Source organism: Sceloporus undulatus, chromosome 3, assembly GCF_019175285.1.
Source record: "Sceloporus undulatus isolate JIND9_A2432 ecotype Alabama chromosome 3, SceUnd_v1.1, whole genome shotgun sequence".
Lineage (NCBI taxonomy): Eukaryota > Metazoa > Chordata > Lepidosauria > Squamata > Phrynosomatidae > Sceloporus > Sceloporus undulatus.
This window is the reverse complement of record NC_056524.1, coordinates 148687759-148709909: the sequence shown is the minus strand read 5'-3', so window position 1 is coordinate 148709909 and position 22151 is coordinate 148687759. Positions and strand designations below refer to the sequence as shown.

The following is a 22151-nucleotide window of genomic DNA, read 5'->3' as shown; positions in this document are numbered from 1 at the left end:
CAGCCATATATACATAATTACCATAAAGTGTAAGGCTACCTGGATGCTTCTCCGGAGAAAGAAGGAAGGAAGGACGGCGCTGGATCAGAGGGCGGCTGAGGGAAGGATGTTTTTGTGGCTCTCAACACCTCCAAAATCTCCAGATTGACTTTTTCTGGGCCCAGGAAAGAAGTTTTCCATATGGATGCAGCTAGCTGTACAAATTGTGGTATCTGGAAAATTCGTTATGATGCCCTCAAGGATACTTGTGAGAGATATAAACGGAAGGTGCAGAGTGATCAGCTTGAGATCCAGGCACTTACTGAGCAGGTGGAAAGGAAAGACCAGCACATTCTCATGCTTACGGAGCGGATAATAGATTTTGAGAAAAAGAAGGAGAATTCTTTGCCTGAATTGTTGGATGATTTTGGTGAATACGCTTCAGGTGAAAACAAAGAAAAACCAGACAAGATCGAGACAGGCTATGAACCCTGGACCTGAACCTTCTGTGGTAAAGTGAATAATTCTAACCTAATGTTTTGCCGATCGTGCAAAAAAGTTAGAGGTGCAAGTCAACGAAGTGGAATTCGTTATACATGGGAACTTTTCACGGAGTCAAAGAAGTAACCACCTAACTCAACCTTGGAACCAAAAAAAACCCAACCATTTGAGAAAGCTGCTGTTTCTAGCTAGTCACGTTGTGTTTAGGGGGATTCTGAACTGGCCCCCACCTTCCTCACTTTTTGGCTTCTGTTCTTAAATGTTTAAGAGGGGAAAAACTTCTATTCAGCATGAGTTAGATTTCTCTTTCATAGTTCTTGTATTGGTTTACTTTTCAAAAATAAAACATTGATAAACACTCAAAAAAATAATAATTTTTAAAATCTTTTTCAAATTTCTTTTAAAACATCACATTTTACCAAAAATTTAACCACATGAAACTATGTACATGTAAACACATTTGGGCTGTGCATATGATATTGTAATTTAAAGATATAATTTTATTTTTTCTAGTTGTTTTTCAGATTTATTACCATTACATTCAGTGATATATGGAAATTATGATTTATGAGTAACATTCATTAAAAAAACATTACTAAGGATTCTATGTGATGTGGAATGGGAGGAGGTTAATGGTGTGTGTGTGTGTGAGAGAGAAAGAGACACACACACTGTGAGTTACTGCACTGGATGATGCAAACCCTTGTGATGCCACTTGTTAGAACAGGAGTAGGGGGAAGAAAAATTTGTCTGCTGCCTGAGGCTTTTCTCCCATTGTAATTTCATGCTCATCTCTTCAGGTGTCATTTGTTTCCCACAGGGGTGCACTCTACAGTTTGAAAATGACGCCTTAAGGCCTACTAGTTCTCATTTACTTCTGTCCTGGCTACTATATCCTTCTTGCAGAAAGGAATGCAGAGCTTGTAAAAACTAGGTTTAAGTTGAACCTTTATTCATACATTTCATGGATGGTCACCAATGGTGCAGAACATGGATTTCTATAGATCCATATCTAAGAAATCTTTCACAGATTATCATAATCTGTCGACTTTTACTGACCCAATGAATTCTGCACAGATCTTATATTTTCACATGTAGGACTTATCTTGGGAAACACTGCTCAATCTTTCTGTACTATGTTACCAAAAAAGAAACTGCATGTGTCAGCTGACTAATCTGATGTCCAGAGGAGGGCGACTAAAATGGTGAAAGGTCTGGAAACCTTGCCCTACGAGGAACGACTTAAGGAGCTGGGGATGTTTAGCCTGGAGAAGAGAAGGTTAAGAGGTGATATGATAGCCCTGTTTAAATATTTGAAAGGATGTCAAATTTAGGAGGGAGCAAGCTTGTTTTCTGCTGCTCCAGAGAACAGGACTCGGAACAATGGATGCAAGCTACAGGAAAAGAGATTCCACCTCAACATTAGGAAGAACTTCCTGACAGTAAGGGCTGTTCGACAGTGGAACACACTCCCTCAGAGTGTAGTGGATTCTCCTTCCTTGGAGGTCTTTAAGCAGAGGCTGGATGGCCATCAGTTGGGGATGCTTTGATTTGGATTTCCTGCATGGCAGGGGGTTGGACTGGATGGCCCGTGCAGTCTCTTCCAACTCTGATTCTATGATTCTATTTCAGTGCAGTTACTCCAATATTCAGGGCATGGTGTTCTAGCTGTCACTGAACCATGAAAATGCTGTTTTCATTATCCACAGTTTTCTGTCTCTTTTGTTGATGAACATAGAAGATGTTCTGCTTGTATGTATGCCATTTTGATTTTGAAAGAGATGACTGAGTACATGATCAAGGCACCTTTGGTCTGACATTACTGCACTTTGAAAAATGAAGACATTTTCCAGTAATTTCCATCGGTGTGACTTTTTGTGCTGTAACCAGTTTATTTGTACTGAAAAGCCACTTCTGTTGGAGGACTCCAATTTTTACTCCTTTTAGCCTTGGCTTTGTTTTAAGTAATTTCACTGAGGGAATGGAGACCATATGTTGAAGAGACTTGCATAACAGCCATTTAAAAGTCATTGTTATGAATCAAAGTCATAATTCCCATATTTACATTTTATGATTATCAAGATTTAGCGTGGCATTTCACGACCTCTTGGGGGCACAGGTGGAGCATGGAAGCTGTCACTGCTTGGAGCCCTGCAAGAAAATATTTGAAAAGTCACGAGTCAGAATAGATTTCAGTATTATACAATATGTCTTTATGTGCAGAAAAACAATATATTATTTTAGTTTCACTGTTGAGTTGCACATGACAAAAACATATACATGATATCAAGATATTATTGTTGCTTTTATATTATCACAAACCTACCTCAGGTATAGAAATCACACAGCTCGCCAAGGTGTTGGACTGCAGATCCCAGCAGCCACAGCCAACACAGACAATGGTGAGGAATGGTGCAGTGCAACATCATAGACTTTGTCCACTTTTGATTTGCATATTAGTACAAATATAAAAAACGGGCCCCTCTACCTTTAATCAGTCTTCACTCCTTGCAGTTTAAAATGTAACAGGAAATTTTTAAACAGGTTGACTATGAAAAAGGAAATAGGCAAAAGGTACAACAAGGAGAGGGTGAGAATGAGAAAGGTAAACATGCAATGAATGTGAGCAAATAAATTTTCCGATTGGAATGAAAATGAAGGTTGCACTTTACAGAAAGATGATTTATAGAATAAATCTGAAGGAGAGGGGTGCATATTCAACAGTGTTTTGTATTTTACTTTTTATCTGTGCAGTTTCATTTATTTCTTAGTAAAACAGATAGCCTACTGATAAACCTAACAGTGTTCTAGGAAGCGGTTAAAAAAAGTTTATAAACATGACAAACTCCAGTCCCAAAGAAAAAGTAGCTGCCAGTTTTATGCAGTCATGTTCCACAACAATATTTGTAAAAAGAGCATGAACTGAAGGAGAAGGTATTTGAGTTAAGTTCAAGATCCCTAGGAAGAACATGCCAGGAATCTTGAATTTCTATCCCTGGGGTTTGTTTTTTTCTGAAGCAGTTCAGGTCTTCCTGGCTATTGGAAGCAAAGAGACCTGAATGCTTGCATAAACTGATTAGTGGAAGAGCAATTAAGAGGGAAAGTTGGGCTGCATGTACACTATAGAAATAATGCAGTTTGTCACCATTCTAAGTGCTGTAGCTCCATCCTATGGAATACTGGGATTTATAGTTTTACAAGGTCTTTAACTTTCTCTGCCAAAGAGGCTGGTGCCTCACAAAACCACAAACCCCATAATTCTGTAGGATGGAGTCAGGGCAGTTAAAAGTGGTGTCAAACTGCATTATTTCTGCACAGTGTAGTTGCACCTTATGTATCCAAGGCCTTTCCTTCATTCTTACTTGCTAGAGGTCACCTACCCCTTCTTCAAACAGTTAGTAAAGATTATTGGGGGAGAGGGGGGACAAAAAGTTAGTTAATCCTTTTGTTCCCTTTATTTGGGAAGGGAGTTACCATGGGGTTCCAACCCCAATAATGGCTGCTAACTTACCTCCACACATGAAGGCCAGCTTTTATGGATTCTTGTAATCAAGTACTATCAGCCCTCCACATTTGCAGCTTTGAGTTTTGTAGATTTGATTAACATGTTCCCTCTAGGAATCTCTAGGTCCTCCAGTACAATTTTGTGGTCAACATAGACTGACCACAGAATTACACTGAAAGACTTACAAATGCCTAGAGAAGTGTTCTCTCTAGGAATCTCTAGGTCCTCCAGAGTGACTCTATGATTAATGTCCACCAGAAGTCACGCTGGAATACCTAGAGATTCCTAGAGAGAACACTTCTCTAGGCATTTGTAGATCCTCCAGTTCAATTCTATAGTCAATGTATAGCAAATGTTAACCACAAACTTGTCTTGGAGGACCTAGAGATTACTAGAGAAGTGTTCCCTCAGGTTATTAAAAAAACAGGTTTTTTATTTGTGGTGTTTCCACTTTCACAAGGGTCCTGTGCTCCTAACCCCAGTGAATGTGGAGGGACCACTGTATAGACCAACTTCTTCTGTCTCCTTTCCTATTCCAAGATGGATTTCCTGCAACTATAAACATAACTTTTATTTTTAGCTTACAAGAGTATTCTAAACAATTACTCCTGTCTCTATCACAAGCTCACATCACACTATGTTTAATATAGAAACCAGATACTACACTGATGCTATAGTGAATCATGGAGATTGGCCAAAATGTTTTAAGCCCAAAAATTGAGTTGACATGCACTCTAGTCTGTTTTCTTTGTTGGACAATTGGATGGCAAACTAAAAGTGGACAATCTCACACCTGTTTCTTTGTCAAGGACATATAGTTTCCTGTTAAGATTTAGACTACAAGGATGGGAGATCTATTGAAATTGTCAGTCCCCCCAAATTTATATATTCTGATGGAATCCTTTTGGCTCTGAGGATTTGTTCAACTGATATGGCTGCCACTCCTGTCACAACTCTTGTTGCCATTATGAACTTCGGTCTTCTCCTACATTCTTCTTCCCCAGCTCATCTTTGCCTATTTAACTCAATCTATTACTATTATTATCTAGCAACTCTGACCATCTGACTGTTTTTACTTTCAAAGCCCTCTATATAGCTTTGTCGTTATCTTTTCATACCCCCACACAGTAGCATCACTAGAGGGTGCAGGGTCTGTGGACCACACCGAGTGACACCACAGAAGGGGGTGACACCCAAAGAGCACCCTCCCACCATGCACAGCTCTACTTGCAAGTAAAGCCTTCCACAGGAGGGAGGGAGGGGGCCTGGATCCCCCTGTCTCTGTGCGAGGCTCTACACACAGTAGGGACAGGGGGATCCAGGCCCTCTCCCTCCCCCAGCACCACGCAAGGTACAAGAAATTGGGAATGCGCCCTTTTGGCTCCAACCCAAGTCCCACCCCCATACCAGGTGACACCCAGGTTTGGAACACTGCTGCTCCTACACACATACACACTTCTTTTGACCTTATTTTGTCTACCTACGCCATCCTTTGCCTTCAAGTCTACTACTTCCTGAAACAACCCTTTCTCATTTGCTAGTCTTTAACTGAACTTCATCCATATAAAGTTTCTGTTACACAGAAGCCCAACTGCCCTGCCATTTGGTGGTGTGGGGGTTCCACACATACCCTAGAGATTGTAAATCTCTGCTTTGTCTTGGAAACCTGATTATAAATGGTTTAAGATTAGCCAGGGCACCAGAGCACCTACTTGCAATTGCTGGCTTCCAATTGTAATTAAAGTAACAAAACACACCCTAGATATGTAAGGACAAAACCTATAAATGTTGTTGTGATTGAGCAGAGACTATACAAACCAAGCAATTCAAGGAAAATTTTAGGCCAGCTAATCTACAGCCTTCACCAAAAAAAACACTGATGAACTTAATTAACACCAATGCTTGCATATAAGTATTGTTGTTGTTGCTGCTGTTGCTGTGTGCATCCAAGTAATTTCTGACTTATGGTGACCCTAAAATGGGGTTTTCTAGGGCTGAAAGTGTGTGACGCACTCAAGGTCACCCAGTGGATTTCCATGGCTGAGCAGGGAATCGAACCCTGGTTTCCAGAGTCATAGTCTAATGCTCAAACCATTACACGTGCAATGAATTTTGCAAATGCCACTTCCTTTCCAGTGTACTCCCAGTTTAAAAACTGCATGTAGTAATCTGTTAATTCTAAAGGCATGTAAGTGAAACAATTACATATTGTCTCCCATTTTCCATTCCTGTCCCACTTCCTCTGTAGTTTACTTATATCTATTTTAGATTTTAAGCTTCTTAGGATACAGATTGGTTCTTTCATGTGGCTAGATTAAATTATGATAATGATGATGTGATCATAATAAGACTACTACTAATAACAAAAAGAACAATAATAAACCTGCTAGCAACTCTTGGCGGTATTCTTGGAGGCCTTCCAGGTGGTAAGGTAGGTGGCCTCTCTACTGGCTGAGTCCCATGGCGGAAATTTCTCTTCACCTCTGGCATTTCATTATCCTACATGTGGACATAAATGTGGAAGTGAATTTTTGCCAAAACAGACCATTCTAATCTGTTTTCTTGAAAACAGAATAACCACTTTATCAAAACCTAAGCAAATTAAAAACAACAACTGCATTGACTTAGTTTAACTAACTGTTTTCTACCTTCAAGCAGAAATTTGGAGCCACAAAAATTTGGAGCCATATTTTCTTTTTGTGTTTTGAATATTTACACTATGCCTTTAAAATACAATATTTTGATTACAATTGTTAAAAAATGCAACACAGTGATGGCAAATGTCACTTTCCTTCAGTTCAGTAAACCCTGGGTTTCTCACACTGGGATTAGAGAGTTCCTTTAAGCAAGAAGCACAGGAAGAGTGGGGGAGGAAGGAAGCTCCTTCCAGCTGCTCTCCTCTGGCTGGTAGTTGGGATCAGGGTGCATATTCTCCTGCTGACAGTGTTCTTCCTTGGGACGTCTTGTTGTCCCTCGGTTTTCTGCCCAATGGCAAGGGCCAGAGTACCTTCTTCTCTCTTGCAGCCTCAAGGTTCTTCTCTGTCTCTCAGTTCCTTCAAAATCCATAACAAAGCCTTTCATAGCCACCACACTATCACCAGTTCTAGCTCCTGTCACAAGGTCACTATTTCCTTTGCTCTTTTATTAAGTTCCATCCTATCTGAGCATCTTGGATTCTAAGCCTACAGCACAGAAGGTATTAGTTATATATTTTACAGCACCAGAATAGTATTTTTTAGCAGCTGACTCATTTAGAAAGCTGTTAAAGTTTGCAAGCCAGAAAATGTACAGAATGGGAAAGTTACCTCATTGTCTCCATCCATCCCACTACTGATACTCAGTACACTTCGTGTACTGGAGCGATTACTTGAACTACCTGCCAAGAGAAGAAAAGAAAAAATAGAAAATGTTTTCTGCTTTTGATGTGCTTTTCAGTGCTGTCTTTGTTACAGAGAAGAAAACAAACTAAGTGATCATTGGAGTTTCTCAAAAATTTTAGAAACGAGACCCACACATTTAATTTTCCTTTTGAGAATCCATCTGTCAGTCCCCACACCAAGCTCTAAAACCACCTTTGAGTTCTACTATTCTTAAATTGGAGGAAACTCTCCCATCATTTTGCACTATGCCCATCACCCCAGTTTGCCATCTCCTGGGAGGAACAGACACTTTAAAAATGTCTCTGTACTGAAGAGAATTTTCTCTGGACATCTTCCAAAAGAGGCTCAACAGCTGCCTGCTAGGAATGCTCTAACTGGAATTCCAGCATTGAACAGAATGTTAGCCTCAGTGGCCTATGGGGCTTCTTCGAACTCGAATTCTATAATTCTAAAACACATAATAGTACATTTAACAGATAGACCAATTCAAATATAATACAAAAATACACAACTACATATTTAAAAACACCTCTATCAAATTGGAAAAGACCACAATTTTATGCAGGTTGAACAAGAAAACTTTTGCTAGTTCTCCCTTCCTTAATTTGGCAGGGATAGTCCCAATTAATCCTCTGTCCTCCCACATTTTCAGCTGCTTTTAAAATGTCTTGGTTTATCATGCTTCCTCACACTTCCCCATTTGTCTTCTCTTACTTCAGTTGCTACAAACTGAGTTCGAAGTGCAGAAACAGTTTGCATCAGTTAATTCAGTGGAGAAGAGGGGGAGCAGATCCTTCCCTTTCTCAGTAGGTTTAGGCAAAGGCAAACTCCATCAGTGTCTCCTAGCTTTTGTGTACTTCCTCATTAGTAACCTTTGCAATCTTGACCATACCAGATGTGTCCCAGTTTTCGTCTGTGAAATGTTGGAAGCAATAGCAATAGCAGCAGCATTTACATTTCTATACCGCTTCATAGTTAACTAAGTAGTCTCTAAGCAGTTTACAACATGTAAGCTAATTACCCTCAACAAGCTGGGTACTAATTTTACTGACCTATGAAAGGATGAGAGGCTGGATAAAGTGTATGCTTCTCTTCCCTTACCAGTGATTGTACTTGCACTTCCCTCACAACAGGGAAGAAGAGATATAGAATTCTATGCTAGAAAATCAAAATCTTACCTTTGTATGGAAGTATGAAAAAATCTGGGTACTTTATTTCGAGGGAAGGAAGATCGAGGTCCTTGATATATTATCAAGCATAAAGACAAAGTTTTGTATGTTCTCTGCTCTAAACATATAGAATTATATGCCAGGGTAGCTCATATCCAGCACCAATGAAAACTGAATTCTGTCTATACAATGCAACATCTATTTACACATGTTTAATAACATTCCCTAAGTTATTCTGTGTCTGGTAATAATGAGAGTTGAACAAGGACAAGGACATATGAATATCATTGGAGGCCTGTCTCCTGACTTCTTCAAACCAATTTATATTTAACCCTGTTTTCTAAGACTATGCCAAGCATTGCCACATATTTTTGTACTCATTCTCACCGCCTTAATAGCTGGAAGTAGGCTTTTCTTTAAAAAAATAAAAATAAAATAGAGCTTCACAGGGTACTGAATTATCTGCCTAATACTGAATTTTGTACATTCAGGAAACTGAAATATACACACAGATTTTACAACCGGTTCAATGAGGCTAAATAATTTTGGAATGAATCAAAATAAGTCCTATTTGTGATCCAAAGTATCCTCTTTCAGCCTTATATGGCTTTCTGGCTTACTTGCAGTGCTTGACGTACTTTCTGTTTTCCAGTCCCCTCGTTTTATCTCTTTACTTGGTGGAATGAAATTTTTCCGAGGGCTAAATTCATATATACTACATTCTGGTTTCTTGGGGATATTCTGGGAAGGTCCAACAGGCACAGTGATATCCAAATCTAGGAAGAAAATGTAATGATTCAATGCTAGGAATTTCTTTTATTTTGGAAGCTTCTGCAGGACAAAACTTTTCACAGCATACAAATTTAAAGTGGGAAGGCATACATCCTTTCTCATCTAACACAACTCTTGGAATCTTTGACTAAAACTGCAAGTGGGTGCAATTAACAGACTCTGTCCCCAGGTAAAGTGTTTACCTGTAATGGGGAAATCATGCACATTTTGACTTCTGCTCTGCCCCACTGATTCAGCGCAAGTATCCTTGAGTAATTGCTCTGAATCAGTGGGGCAGAGCCTATTCACCTTAGAGTCGCCATAAATCAGAAATGATTTGAAGGCACACAACAGCAGAGTAGTGTAGTTAGTAAAACTGGCACCCAGAGCTTTTGTGGCCACAGCACTGTAATTATCATGGCCACAGCTGCACTAATCTCTAGTCCAAAGCATTGATGAAATGGGTCTCATCTGATAAGTTTACTACTGTATGCTAATGAAGCAAAGCATGATATGGATCATTAGAAGAAAGCTAGTTCCAGTTGTTATTTGAACTGCTTTGAAGAGTTTATGTATTGCCCTGGTTTTCTTCACTTGAGATTATATATTCTTAAATTTGCTTTGCTTGGCTTAATGTAATAGGCAGATGGGTTCCTCAGCTTTGGTTGGCAAATCATCTAAGGGGCAAAACAAACCACCCCAAAAGGGCAATTGGGGCTGCCCTGGCGTCACTGCGGCAACCACACTCCATAGCCACAATCTGCCCCAGAGCCAGCCCAAATAAGAGCAGAAAATATCCGCTCCTATTTAGGATGGTAAAAAGCCGCCTTAAGTGGCTCTGCTGCACCTCCAGGGTGGCTTCCGTGTGCTCCGAGGGTGTGTGGCGTCCAAATGCTACATCTCCAGAGCCGCTTGAAGCTGCCCCTGTCTGGATGGCTGGATAGCTTCCTGGTGGCTTTGGGGCATGCAGCATCAAAACACCAAGTGCCCAAGCTGCCCAGAAGCTGGCTTTTAGGACCAATCTGTTTAGTTCCTAAGAGAAGTTTAACTCTCCTTATAAATCTATTTTTGCTATTTTATATAAGGTACACCATTTGACTATCTCATGAGACTTGAAGGATTTTGCTATCCACCCGGGGGGGGGGGGAATCCTGGAACCAAATTCCAGCAGATATCAAGGGCCCACTGTATTAACAACATCATTTGAGAATGGGAAAATCACAACCAGGGCAGGCTGAAAATGCAACCTAGTGCATACTCTACACAGGCAGTCTCAAGTTGATGTTCTTTTCGTACTAAGAAATCTATGGCATCTTTATCTTCTTGAGATGATGAGTTGCCTTTTTAGAACTTTCATAAACATACATGTATCAATTTAAAATGGATTTGATTGCTCAGACTTGAAAAATGCAGACTAAACTACCAGACTAAACCAAAAAGTGTTATTAAAAGAAATAATTTGCCAGTAATGGGATCACAACTTCTTCTCCATTTTAGGCTGTTCGGATGAGTTGGTATGTTTCCCTTTTTTCTGAAAAATCAATTGTTTTACAATTATACTAGACAAAGGAGATGTTATATATATGCCCAGAAGAGTTGATTAGCATAGTGATTATCACAATGCCATTGTACTCGGCTACAGACTTCTACAAATGAGAGACTTGCAATTGTTGTTATTTTGATGCCATTCATGTAAATAAAACTAATTATTTTACCTCCAGGTTTGCCAGCCTTTTGCTTTGCTATTTGTCGTCGAGTGATGCTCTCTCGCAATCTTTGTAGGTTTTCCTAGAAATATAAAATTATATTTTTCGAATACCTGAATAAATGTATAGCTATTCACAAACTGTAAGAATCTAACTAAATCCAAACTATATAAACTAACTGATTTTCTTTTTTGAAGACTACATGGATGTCACTGTGTAGCAGCAGATAGCACTAGGTGCATGGGAAGGCAATTCTAGTGGGCAAGAATCAGGATTTACCAAGTTATCAGGAGGAACTCCTGATAATCTTCATCACCATCACCATTATGACTTTACTGGCAAACCTTGCTCTTTAATGCTGCCTAGACTCCATATTCCTGGCTCTGCTATTACCTTAGAAATTATGAGGGATGAAATACAAGAGGCAGAAAGCTTTAAATGTAAATTCCCTCCTATAAGACCTAGTTCATGGCACTCCAGTTCTAGCTAGGTAAAGACCTTTTGGGGACTTGACTCCATTATGGCCCACACTCTGTCAACATCATCTGCAATTAAGGGAGGTCTCAGTCTATGAAGAAATGTTCGTGTGACAGGGAGGGAAAAAGAAAGCCTATCTCTGAATATGCCAGCCACAGCTGCTGGCGAAATGTCAAGAATAAATTCTTCTAGAACACTGCCTCATCGCCTGAAAAACCCACAAAAACTAGGCAAGTCTGTTGTCTGGGTTTTAGAAACATTCCTTGCAAAACTGCATGGTTTTTGAATTGTAGGAAGGAATATACGATTACACACTCAGAAAGGAGAGATGTAGTAGTGATAGGTGACTTCAACTATCCTGATATTTGCTGGAATTCAAACTCAGCTATATCCTCGAGGTCTAGCAAATTCCTCACTTGCCTCGAAGACAATTTCACTTTCCAAAAGGTGGAAGAGGAAACAAGGGGGTCAGCTATTTTAGATCTGATCCTAACCAACAAGAATGACTTGCTAATGGGGTGCAAGTGGTGGGATCCTTAGATGGAAGTGACCATGTTATCCTAGAGTTTGTTGTACGGTGGAAAGGAGAAGCCAGGCAAGTTGAACATGAGTCAACAGTGTGATGCGGCAGCTAAAAAGGAGAATGCTATTTTAGGTTGCATCAATAAAATTATAGTGTCTAGATCAAGGAAAGTAATAGTGCCACTCTATTCTGCTTTGGTCAGGCCCCACCTGGTATATTGTGTCCAGTTCTGGGCACCACAATTCAAAAAGGACATTGAGAAACTGGAGCGTGTCCACATGGTGAAGGGCCTGGAAACCATGTCCTAGGAGGAACGCTTTAGAGAGCTGGGGATGTATAGTCTGAAGAAGAGAAGTTTAAGAGGTGATATGATAGCCCTGTTAAATATTTGAAGGGATTCATATTGAGGAGGGAGCAAGCTTGTTTTCTGCTGCTCCAGAAAACAGGACCCGGAACAATGGATGCAAGCTACAGGAAAAGAGATTCCTCCTCAACATTAGGAGGAACTTCTTGACAGTAAGAGTTGTTTGACAGTGGAACACACTCCCTCGGAGAGTGGTGGATTCTCCTTTCCTTGGAGGTCTTTAAACAGAGGCTGGATGGCCAACTGTCAGGGGTGCTTTGTTTGAGAGTTCCTGCATGGCAGGGGGTTGGATTGGATGGCCCTTGTGGTCTCTTCTAACTCTACTATTCTATGATTCTATGAATGCCTGCAAAATGCTGAGATGAAGAGGGGAACGTTTACTCATCCCTAGAGATGACCTTTTCAAAGATACACATTGGATTCCTGGAATGATTCGATTTGCATTCACACTGAGGCCATAAGAAACTACACCATTTATGGAAAGAAATAGGACAAAACTGCCGTTTTTTTTTTACTTTCCCCAGCAGTGACAGACAAAAGATAAATTAAGAATTATGTGTCATGTGGGGATGGGGAGATACATTTAATAATGCTAGAGTGTTACTTTTGCCCATGTAACCGTCTTTTGAAGCACACACCTGCTGAAAGCGAAATGATTCTGATCTCCTTTTCTGGTTTAATTGCCATTCCTTGAAACACAGAACAGCTTCATCTACAGTGAGCATCCCCAGTTTTACTTGCTCTTGTAAAGTTATTAGCTGCCTTTGGCCAGGGGTTTTCATGCCAGCAAATGGATCATATATACTGGCCAGAGACTGGTTTGAGGATGTATCTGCTGCCGCTGTGAAGGAAAAGAAAAGACATAAGAAAATCTATTTTTTATTTCACACTTCAGGGCATATCATGAAATTTAAATGGCTTAACCCAGTGATTCTTAAACTGTGGAGTTGAACCCTTGGGGGACATGATAGCTGCTCAATGGAGGCACAAGAAAAATTAGCCTGTAAGAATAGCAAATGTGAAAAAGAAGCCCATGTATGTGTCCATGTATGTGTGCATGCAGCCTTGATGACTGACCTTGCAAAAGCGATGTTAAGCATCTTCTACCATTAGCCTTCCTCCAACCTCAGATATAGCAAAAGTCACCTTTCATTTTTAAATGGGTTCCTGACTCAGCTTCTCCATACATTTTGTCCCTGGAGCAGAAGGCACATGCCTCTGAAGGACCACAAGACAGTGAATCTACTTGTTCTCTTGACCCCATTCATTCTCGCTTATTAAGCTCAGTTGCCCCCTCTATTCTCCCTTCTCTTCTTTCTATTATTAATCTCTCTCTCTCTCTCTCTACTGGTCACTTTCTTCTGATTTCAAACATGCTTTGGTTTCTCCCATTCTCAAGAAGCCCTCACTAATTATCGGCCAATCTCACTCCTGCCTTTCTTTTCTAAGGTTCTGGAACATGCTGTTTATTCTTGTTGTCTTGAATTTCTCTCTACTAGTTCTCTAATGGGTCCTTGTCAGTCTGGCTTTCATCCATTATACTCGACTGAGACAGCTCTTGCCAAGAGTACTGATGATCTTTTCTTGGCCAAGTCAAAAAGTCTCTACTCAGTATTGATTCTTCTTGATCTTTCCACTGCCTTCGATACTGTTGATCATGGTGTTATTTTTTATTTTATTTATTTATGGTGGATCTGTTCCAGGATCTTGGATTTTCTGATTCTGTCCTTAACTGGTTCAGATCCTACCTTTCTGATAGGTCATTTGCTGTGATTGCTGGAGGCCAAGCCTCCGCTCCTGTGTCGCTGTCCGTTGAAGTGCTCCGTTTTGGGTCCATTATTATTTTCTCTTTATATTTTGTCCCTAGGTAACCTTATTGGCTCCTATGGTTTTCAGTATCACTTATACGCTGATGACACCCAACAGTATTTTTTCACTCCGGAACTCTCTCCAAATGTTGAATAGCGAGTGTCATCATATCTATCTGCTATTTCTGCTTGGATGTTCCATCAGCGCCTTAAGATCAACATGGACAAGACTGAGCTACTTGTTTTCCTGCCGAAGCCAACCCTTCATTATTCATTCTCAATCACAGTTAGTGGCACTAACATTCAACCTGTGAAGGAAGCGCATAGTCTCGGTTTCATTTTCAATTCTTCCCTTTCATTTGTTCCTCAAATTCTGGCCATGGCAAAGTCATGCCGTTTCTTTCTTTACAATCTAGCGAGAATCAGGCCTTTTCTTTCAGTTTTTACTGCTAAAACTCTGGTTCATGCACTGATCATTTCTTGCCTCGATTACTGTAATTCTTTGCTAACTGGGCTTCCTCTTTCCCATCTTGCCCCCTTGATTTCAGTACAACACTCTGCTGCTAGGATAATTTTTTCCACCCACCGTTATGATCATGTCACCCCATTATTATCCCTTCACTGGCTCCCGATCCCATTTAGAATCCGTTATAAGCTGTTATTACTAACTTTCAAAGCCCTTCATGGTTTGGCCCCCACCTACCTGACAACACTTGTTTCCCTCATCTTCCTGTTCGCTCTCTGCGCTCTAGTGATTTAGGGCTGCTGATTCAGCCAAGGATTTCTTCTGCCCCGACTTGGATACGCCCCTTTTCCCATGCTGCCCCCTATTTTTGGAAACTCCTTCCCATGAACTTGCGGATCACCACATCTCTAGATTACTTTAAGTCTAAACTAAATACTATTCTATTCAGGGAAGCCTTCCAACTTTCATCTTGATTTTATGTCCATATTATTTATATTAATTTACATTTTATAGTGTTGTTTTAACACTGTTACAGTAATATTTTATTAATTTTATAATCCTGTTTGTGGTTTTAGATTGTGCGCCATAGGCAGGCTTTGTTTTTATTTTTGGATTGTTGTTTTCCTCCTTTGTAAAGTGCTATGTAAAGCCTATGGTACTATATAAATAAATGCAATAATAATAATAATAATAATAATAATGATAGATGAGGCAGAGAGCACAAGAAGTTAAGGTGGAGGGTGTGTGCAGCACAAAGAGACCTGTGTGAGAGAGGGGCGATACTCCCTCAGAGTATGGTGGAGTCTCCCTCCTTGGAGGTCTTTAAACAGAGGGTGGGATAGCCATCTGTTGGGTATGCTTTGATTTAGAGTTCCTGCATGGCAGGGGGGTTGGGCTGGATGGCCCTTGTGGTCTCTTCCATCTCTATAATTATATGATTCTATGATAGGGTGCAATTAGTTTTTAAATAGAGGTTGTCTGGCCACTTCTCAGGGATGTGCATCCTGCACTATCATGGGGATGGATTAGATGGCCCTTGGGAGCCCTTCCAATTCTATGAGTCAGTCAGAAAATGAGCTGGAAATCCCTGACCCAAATGGTATGATGACTATGAATTTGTCTTAGGCAAGCCATTTCATAACTTCAGTCCCATTCCTCATATGGGGATGGTAATACTAGCGGACTGTTGCAAGAAATATTGGAAATATGTTGTCAGTACTTACTATGTAAACATTATAACAGTACAGCATCCATGGATTCAACTATATCCATAGATTCAACCGTCCATAGCTTTTAAATATTTAAAAGACAAAACAAAAAGCAAACCTTGATTTTACCATTTTATATAAGAGATACCATTTTCCTATAAATAAATGAATAAAATCTTTATTTCTATTTCCCTCCTCTCCCCATGGATCGAGTCGGGAGCACAACAGATAAAATCAACATTGCAATACATAAATTTCACAAACTCACAAACTCCTGCTATATATTAATTATCGGTCAATTATAAAAATAATATAAACATTATAATTACCATCTATGTGCACATCATCCATAGGGGTAAACATTTTCCGGGTTCAATTATAGTAGATCAGGTGGGTAAGCCCACTGGAAGAGATCCGTCTTAAGTGCTTTCTTAAAAGCATCTAGAGTGTTAATAAGACAGATCTCTTCTGGTAGGCTATTCCAGAGTCTGGGGGCAACTATGTCACTGTGTGTGTGTGTGTGTGTGTGTGTGTGTGTGTAATGGGACTTGAGCATCCATGGTTTTGGTATTAATGGGGGATTCCTGAATGAAAGCACAGCGGATACCAAGGGCCTACATATAGTTTTAAAACATACAGTTGGCCCTCCTTATAGACAGGCTTGCTTTCCGTGGCTTTGAGCTTACATGGAAGGCAAGCCCTGGCAGAAATAATGGGCTGCGTACTTGTGCCCCGCGCCCCATACGCTGCTGCGAGCACAGGCCTCCATTATATTCTATGGGGCTTGAGCATATGCTCTTTTTCCCATACGCGGAGTGTGTGTGTGTCCAGAACAGATCCCTCATGTATGGGGAGGACGGACTGTATAATTTCATAAAACACAAAATTATCTTGAGAACTATGCATGCTTTTGCTTTTGATGCTGGCAATCATTTTCAACCTTTTCTGAGATTCAGACTATTTTTTAAATTATTTTTATTTTATTTTTTATTTTATATTGAGCCAATAAACAATCACAACAATCAACAATAAATTTCAACATTACAAAAACAATCAGACAACAAAGAATACAACAAAACAACAGAAATATTGTGACATTACTTCTCAGTATCCAGTGTACAGTTCTTTATAGTTTACCAATTCTTTTCTTTTTCAAATCTTGCAATTTTTCTAGATCTCAATGTCATTACAAATAAATCCATTTCAAAGTATGAACTACTTGGCCTAGTGTCCTATTTTTTCTGTATTTGCATTTACATAATAATTTGTATAATACAGTTAATCATATCTAACCAAAATAACTTAACATTTTTGCATGAAATCTACATATGATATCGCATACCTAATGCATTACAACCCCACCAACAAAATTATTATTATTATTAAGCTTTAATTATATAGCGCTGTAAATTTACACAGTGCTGTACATACAATCTTTTTAATTAGACAGTTCACATAAGGACATATTAGTATATTCTTGTTACATTAATTTTATGTTTTAAACAATATTATAATGTTTTCTTTATTACCTTTTCGGGTTCATTGTATTCACACTAATAACTGTTTTTACTGTGCAAATATTCTCATTGTCAGCCAATTTCACTACTGTCTCACACATATCTCATTTTAAGCTTAACATGAAGAATGGAAGTAACAATACCTAATCAATAAGTAGAAATCACAATACCTTAAAAAATAAGCCTGTTATACCATCAGAAAACAAAAGTGTAGTTTTGACTTACTATTTCTCATCGTCCCTCCAGATACATAGAGATTTCCTGGTCTCAGTTGATTTTTGTCTGCAAATACTGTATAGAGACAATGTATATATTATATTTTAAGGTTCTCCAGCTCACCTAATTCAACTGTTAGTAATAAACACTGAAATAATTAAAATAAAAAGGCATAAAATTAAAATCAGCATAAGTAAAATGGAACAAAACCGGCAATTCCAAAATTATACATTTACATATAATCTTTATAAACTTAAAATATGTAAAATTAAAAGTGCCAGATTTCCCACCCACACAGTAACCGCAACATCAGTTTGAAATGGATACTTAATTTGGTGATCTGCCAAATTGGATTTGATATTCAAGATATCTGAATACTATAGACTGATTTAGACATCTCGTATCACCATGCAATTATTTCTGCAAACATTTTGGAACCACTTCTGACCATATAGCCAAGAGATGCTTGGGTAAACTACAATGAGATATTCATGTGACTGCTAGGATTTGCACAACTATTGTGGCTTAGAGAAAAATGGGACCTATTATGCAGATCATAGCAAAATGTGGACATCCTCTATGTGGTCAATGTCCCAGGAAAATTTCTCTGTGATTGGTAATACTGATACTGTAATACTCCACCACCACCACCACCCACACTCCGCCTGCCTGTCTTTTGAAGAGGACAGAAAAAAGATCGATTGGCATCTTTGTCTTCCTTGACATAACCTCTTCCTTGATATATCCTCCTTGCCTTCCAACAGACAGTTCGTTAAGTATAACATTATTATAAGCTTAATTGACCCCGTAAATGGGAGTTCACTTCTGTTTACCATTTCTTTTCTGCACTTTAATTTTTTTCTTCATATGTTTTCAAATGGTGCCATTAAAACTAGAACTTCATCAAAGTGAGAATTAAAACAATTTGATACCTATTATAAGCACACAAAGTATAAGTTTTCCCACTCTAGGCAATATCACCAAAATTTTGTTTTTGTAAAGTAATAATCAAGTGATTCTGGTTCAGCAGTCACCTTTGTAAATGTATGATTGTTTGTCCTGTTGTTTCAAGGAGGGATCAGGTCTGGGAACAGGAACAGGAGGTCTGTTGACCAGCTCTTGAGGGAAACTGTCTTGCTCCACTTTGTGGTAGACGTCTTCATCTTCACATTTATGATATATATCCTCTTTTGGTTCCGGCACATCTGCACTCACACCTAGAGAAGAAATAATATTTAGAAGCAAAGCCACACACAGGTAAGCAACTGTATATGTTTTATTTTTACAGCACTGAAAATGAGGTTTAATTTTTTTAGAATATGTGCTCCATTATATGGTCTACTATATGGAGCTCTGCAGTTGTGTTTACATGAATGTGGTTACAGTTCTTTTCAGACTTTCTCCAGCAAAACACTGAGGGTGGAAGTGGAGGAGGCAGGGACAGAGTGTAGGCCCTTTGCTTCTTCTAGTAATTTATAGAAAAGAATGCCCAAATTTAGAGAGGGGTTGTGTTAGAAGGGAAATATCAAATGTTATAAAGGAATGCATCATTCTAACATAAAACATGGATTGTAGCCTACATTTTTCAGAAACATTCTGATATTCATATCTGCACTTTGAATACAATTCATTTATCAAAATAATCACACCTAATTAGACTGTTAATCAGAGAATAATAAAATTTGAATATATATCAGTTCCACACTATGTTATCATCAAATAGTTAAATAAGGATTCAATTAAAAAAAAAAAAGCCTACAGTCTCTGTTTAATTTTGCTGTATTACTGATATTTGCACTAATAGCCAACCCTTATTCTTCCTTCTTCCTTTCTCTGGATAACTGTAAATAATAATAATAATAATAATAATAATAATAATAATAATAATAATAATTATTATTATTATTATTATTATTATTTATATCCCATGTTGTGTCTATAGTATTTCCAATAATCAACATGTTAAAAGTGCAACAGTGCTTAGCACTGAAGAGTCAAGAATGCCTCAGATTGGGCAATAGTAATAGGGTTAGATACTTTGAGTGACCTAAAGTGTAATTCCTTCTTGTCTACATAATCAGACCCCTCTGTGTTGTGCACTGATACTCCCAGGGATGCTTCTCTATCTGTTCTCTTCCAGGCAGTACTCTCTCAGTTCTACCCAAGAATGAAACTAAATCAGTACCCTGAATAACTTTCCTATCTTTGAATGGGGTTCCTATAACAATCAGGATCTCTAACCACTGCACACACTCTCTATCAAAACTAACTACTACTGACATAAAAGAAATAAATGTTTGCTATATTCTTGATCCACAGCAGGACAGGTGTACGAGCAGCACTGTTATGAGATCAAAGATTAGACACCTTCTTCTAATCATCTTTATTGATGCTTGAATGCTTGACTATGACCATCACACAAGCAGAAGTCTGATAAATGCAATCTCAAGGGACAAGGGAGAACATCTAGTTGGAGAAGCTTGAGTCAGTGAGAAGTTATGAAATAAATACAGTGGAACATCATTTGCTCCAGTGTGTTGTTATATATTGGCCACATGTGGCTTGAACACAATAAGGAAAGTAATAAACCATGGGAATTAGGTTTCATTGGCATCAGATTGAATACTATTAACACAGCCACCAAGATGAGCTGCCTTGTTTGTTGAGAGTGTGGTTATTCTGTAATTCACTTGAGCATTTTGGAAAGGGCAAATATTAAATATTAAAAATGAAGAAAAGAAAGAAGAGAAAAAATGTTGATGGGAGCATCCCGCTATGCTCCCGTCTTTTTTGCTTGTGCGATAAAATCCTATGTTTCCTAGTCTGAATTTCTGCAATTTTGGTGACAACAGAAACTTTAGCAGCATTGGGAGAGGATGCAGCCCCACCGAGTCCCTGAGGAAATTTATTATCTCAGCTTTAGCAGAAAGATGTTTAGATAGTGTAGAAGAATAATTCTTAATTTTTTAACTATGGTAGAGAAGCTATAAATGTATTCTGAAAAATACCATAGATGCATTTGTTGTAATTACATCAAAGATCCACGGGAATGTTCTACACTGTACTGGTGAGAAAAAAGGAATGTATCGTTTTGTTATGTGAATATATGTGTACATATATGTGAGTATAACATTTTACAGTTTCCATAGCAGTAGATATAACAGTCATTTGCAGCAAAACCAAGAAATAATCTCATAGATTTTTGGAGACAAATACAATGTCTCTAAATACATTTTTAGCATAATTTGATTGGTGTGATATCACAAAAAAGAATTGTTAAAGTTGTTGGTTTAATCCCCCCACACACACACACACACTTAGCTTGTTGTTGTGTGCCTTCAGGATGTTTCTGACTTATAGCGACCCTACTTATCGTGTTGTTATTTGCAAGATTTGTTCAGAGGGGGGTTGTTATTGTTTTCCTCTGAGTCAGAATCATAGAGTTGGAAGAGACCATCCAGTCCAACCCCCCTGTCATGCAGGAACTCATAATTAAAGCACTCACAACAGATGGCCATCCAGTCTCTGTTTAAAGACCTCCAAGGAAGGAAACTCCACTACACTGAAGGAGTGTGTTCCACTGTCGAACAGCCCTTACTGTCAGGAAGTTCCTCCTAATGTTGAGGTGCAATCTCTTTTCCTGTAGCTTGCATCCATTGCTTTGGGTCCTGTTCTCTGGAGCAGCAGAAAACAAGCTTGCTCCCTCCTCAATATGATATCCCTTTAAGTGCTTAAACAGAGCTATCATATCACCACTTAACCTTCTCTTTTTCATGCTAAACATTTATTTATTTATTATGACACTTATACCCCGCCCTTCAGCCCTAATGGCTATCAGAGCGGCTTACAATTATTATTTTTAATAAGATGGTTCCCTACCCTTAGGGCTTACAATCTAAAAGATTGACACTTAAGCCAAATGTTTAGAATTAATCAGTTTGAGTTATGTTTAAATTTCTCTTGAAAATTTTTAGGATGGGAAAGTAGTTCTGCAGACTCCAGAGTTCTTTACTTTGAAACAGATCTTGATCCTCTTATCATGACTCAAACTGAGAAGGTGGAGGATGACCAGCTCCCTAAGGCATTCCTCACAGGGCATGGTTTCCAGACACTTCACCGTTTTAGTCACCCTCCTTTGGATACGCTCCAATCCTTTTTGAATTGTGGTGTCCAGAATTGTACACGATATTCCAGGTGGGGCCTGATCAAAGCAGAATAGAGTGGTACTATTACTTCCCTTGATCTAGACCCTTTACTTCTATTGATACAGCCTAAAATAGCATTGGCCTTTTTAGCTGCAAAATCACACTGTTGTCTCATGTTCAACTTGTGGTCTACTTGAACTTCTAGATCTCTTTCACATGTAGTCTACTTAAGACAGGTGTCCCCCATCTATGCATTTCATTTTTCTGCCCTAAGCGCAGTACCTTACATTTCTCCATGCTGAATTTCATTTTGTTAGCTTTGGCCCAGCTCTCTAGTCTATTCAGGTCATTTTGAATTTTGACCCTGTCCTCCACAGTTGAGACTGTGTGCCTTGTCTAAGGTCACCCAGTGGATT

At 38.9% G+C, this 22151-nt stretch overlaps 1 protein-coding gene across 1 annotated transcript in view; it reads right to left on the bottom strand.

Annotated features, from left to right (window-relative positions):
- Positions 1–2438: 2438 nt before the first annotated feature.
- Positions 2439–22151, bottom strand: part of PIK3AP1 (phosphoinositide-3-kinase adaptor protein 1) — a 53806-nt gene continuing 34093 nt past the window's right edge. The window contains 8 exon segments of the mRNA XM_042456460.1: positions 2439–2631; positions 6369–6484; positions 7291–7361; positions 9155–9310; positions 11021–11093; positions 13014–13216; positions 17600–17665; positions 18625–18807. Of these exon segments, the coding sequence (XP_042312394.1) occupies positions 2565–2631; positions 6369–6484; positions 7291–7361; positions 9155–9310; positions 11021–11093; positions 13014–13216; positions 17600–17665; positions 18625–18807 (935 nt within the window). The 3' untranslated portion in view covers positions 2439–2564.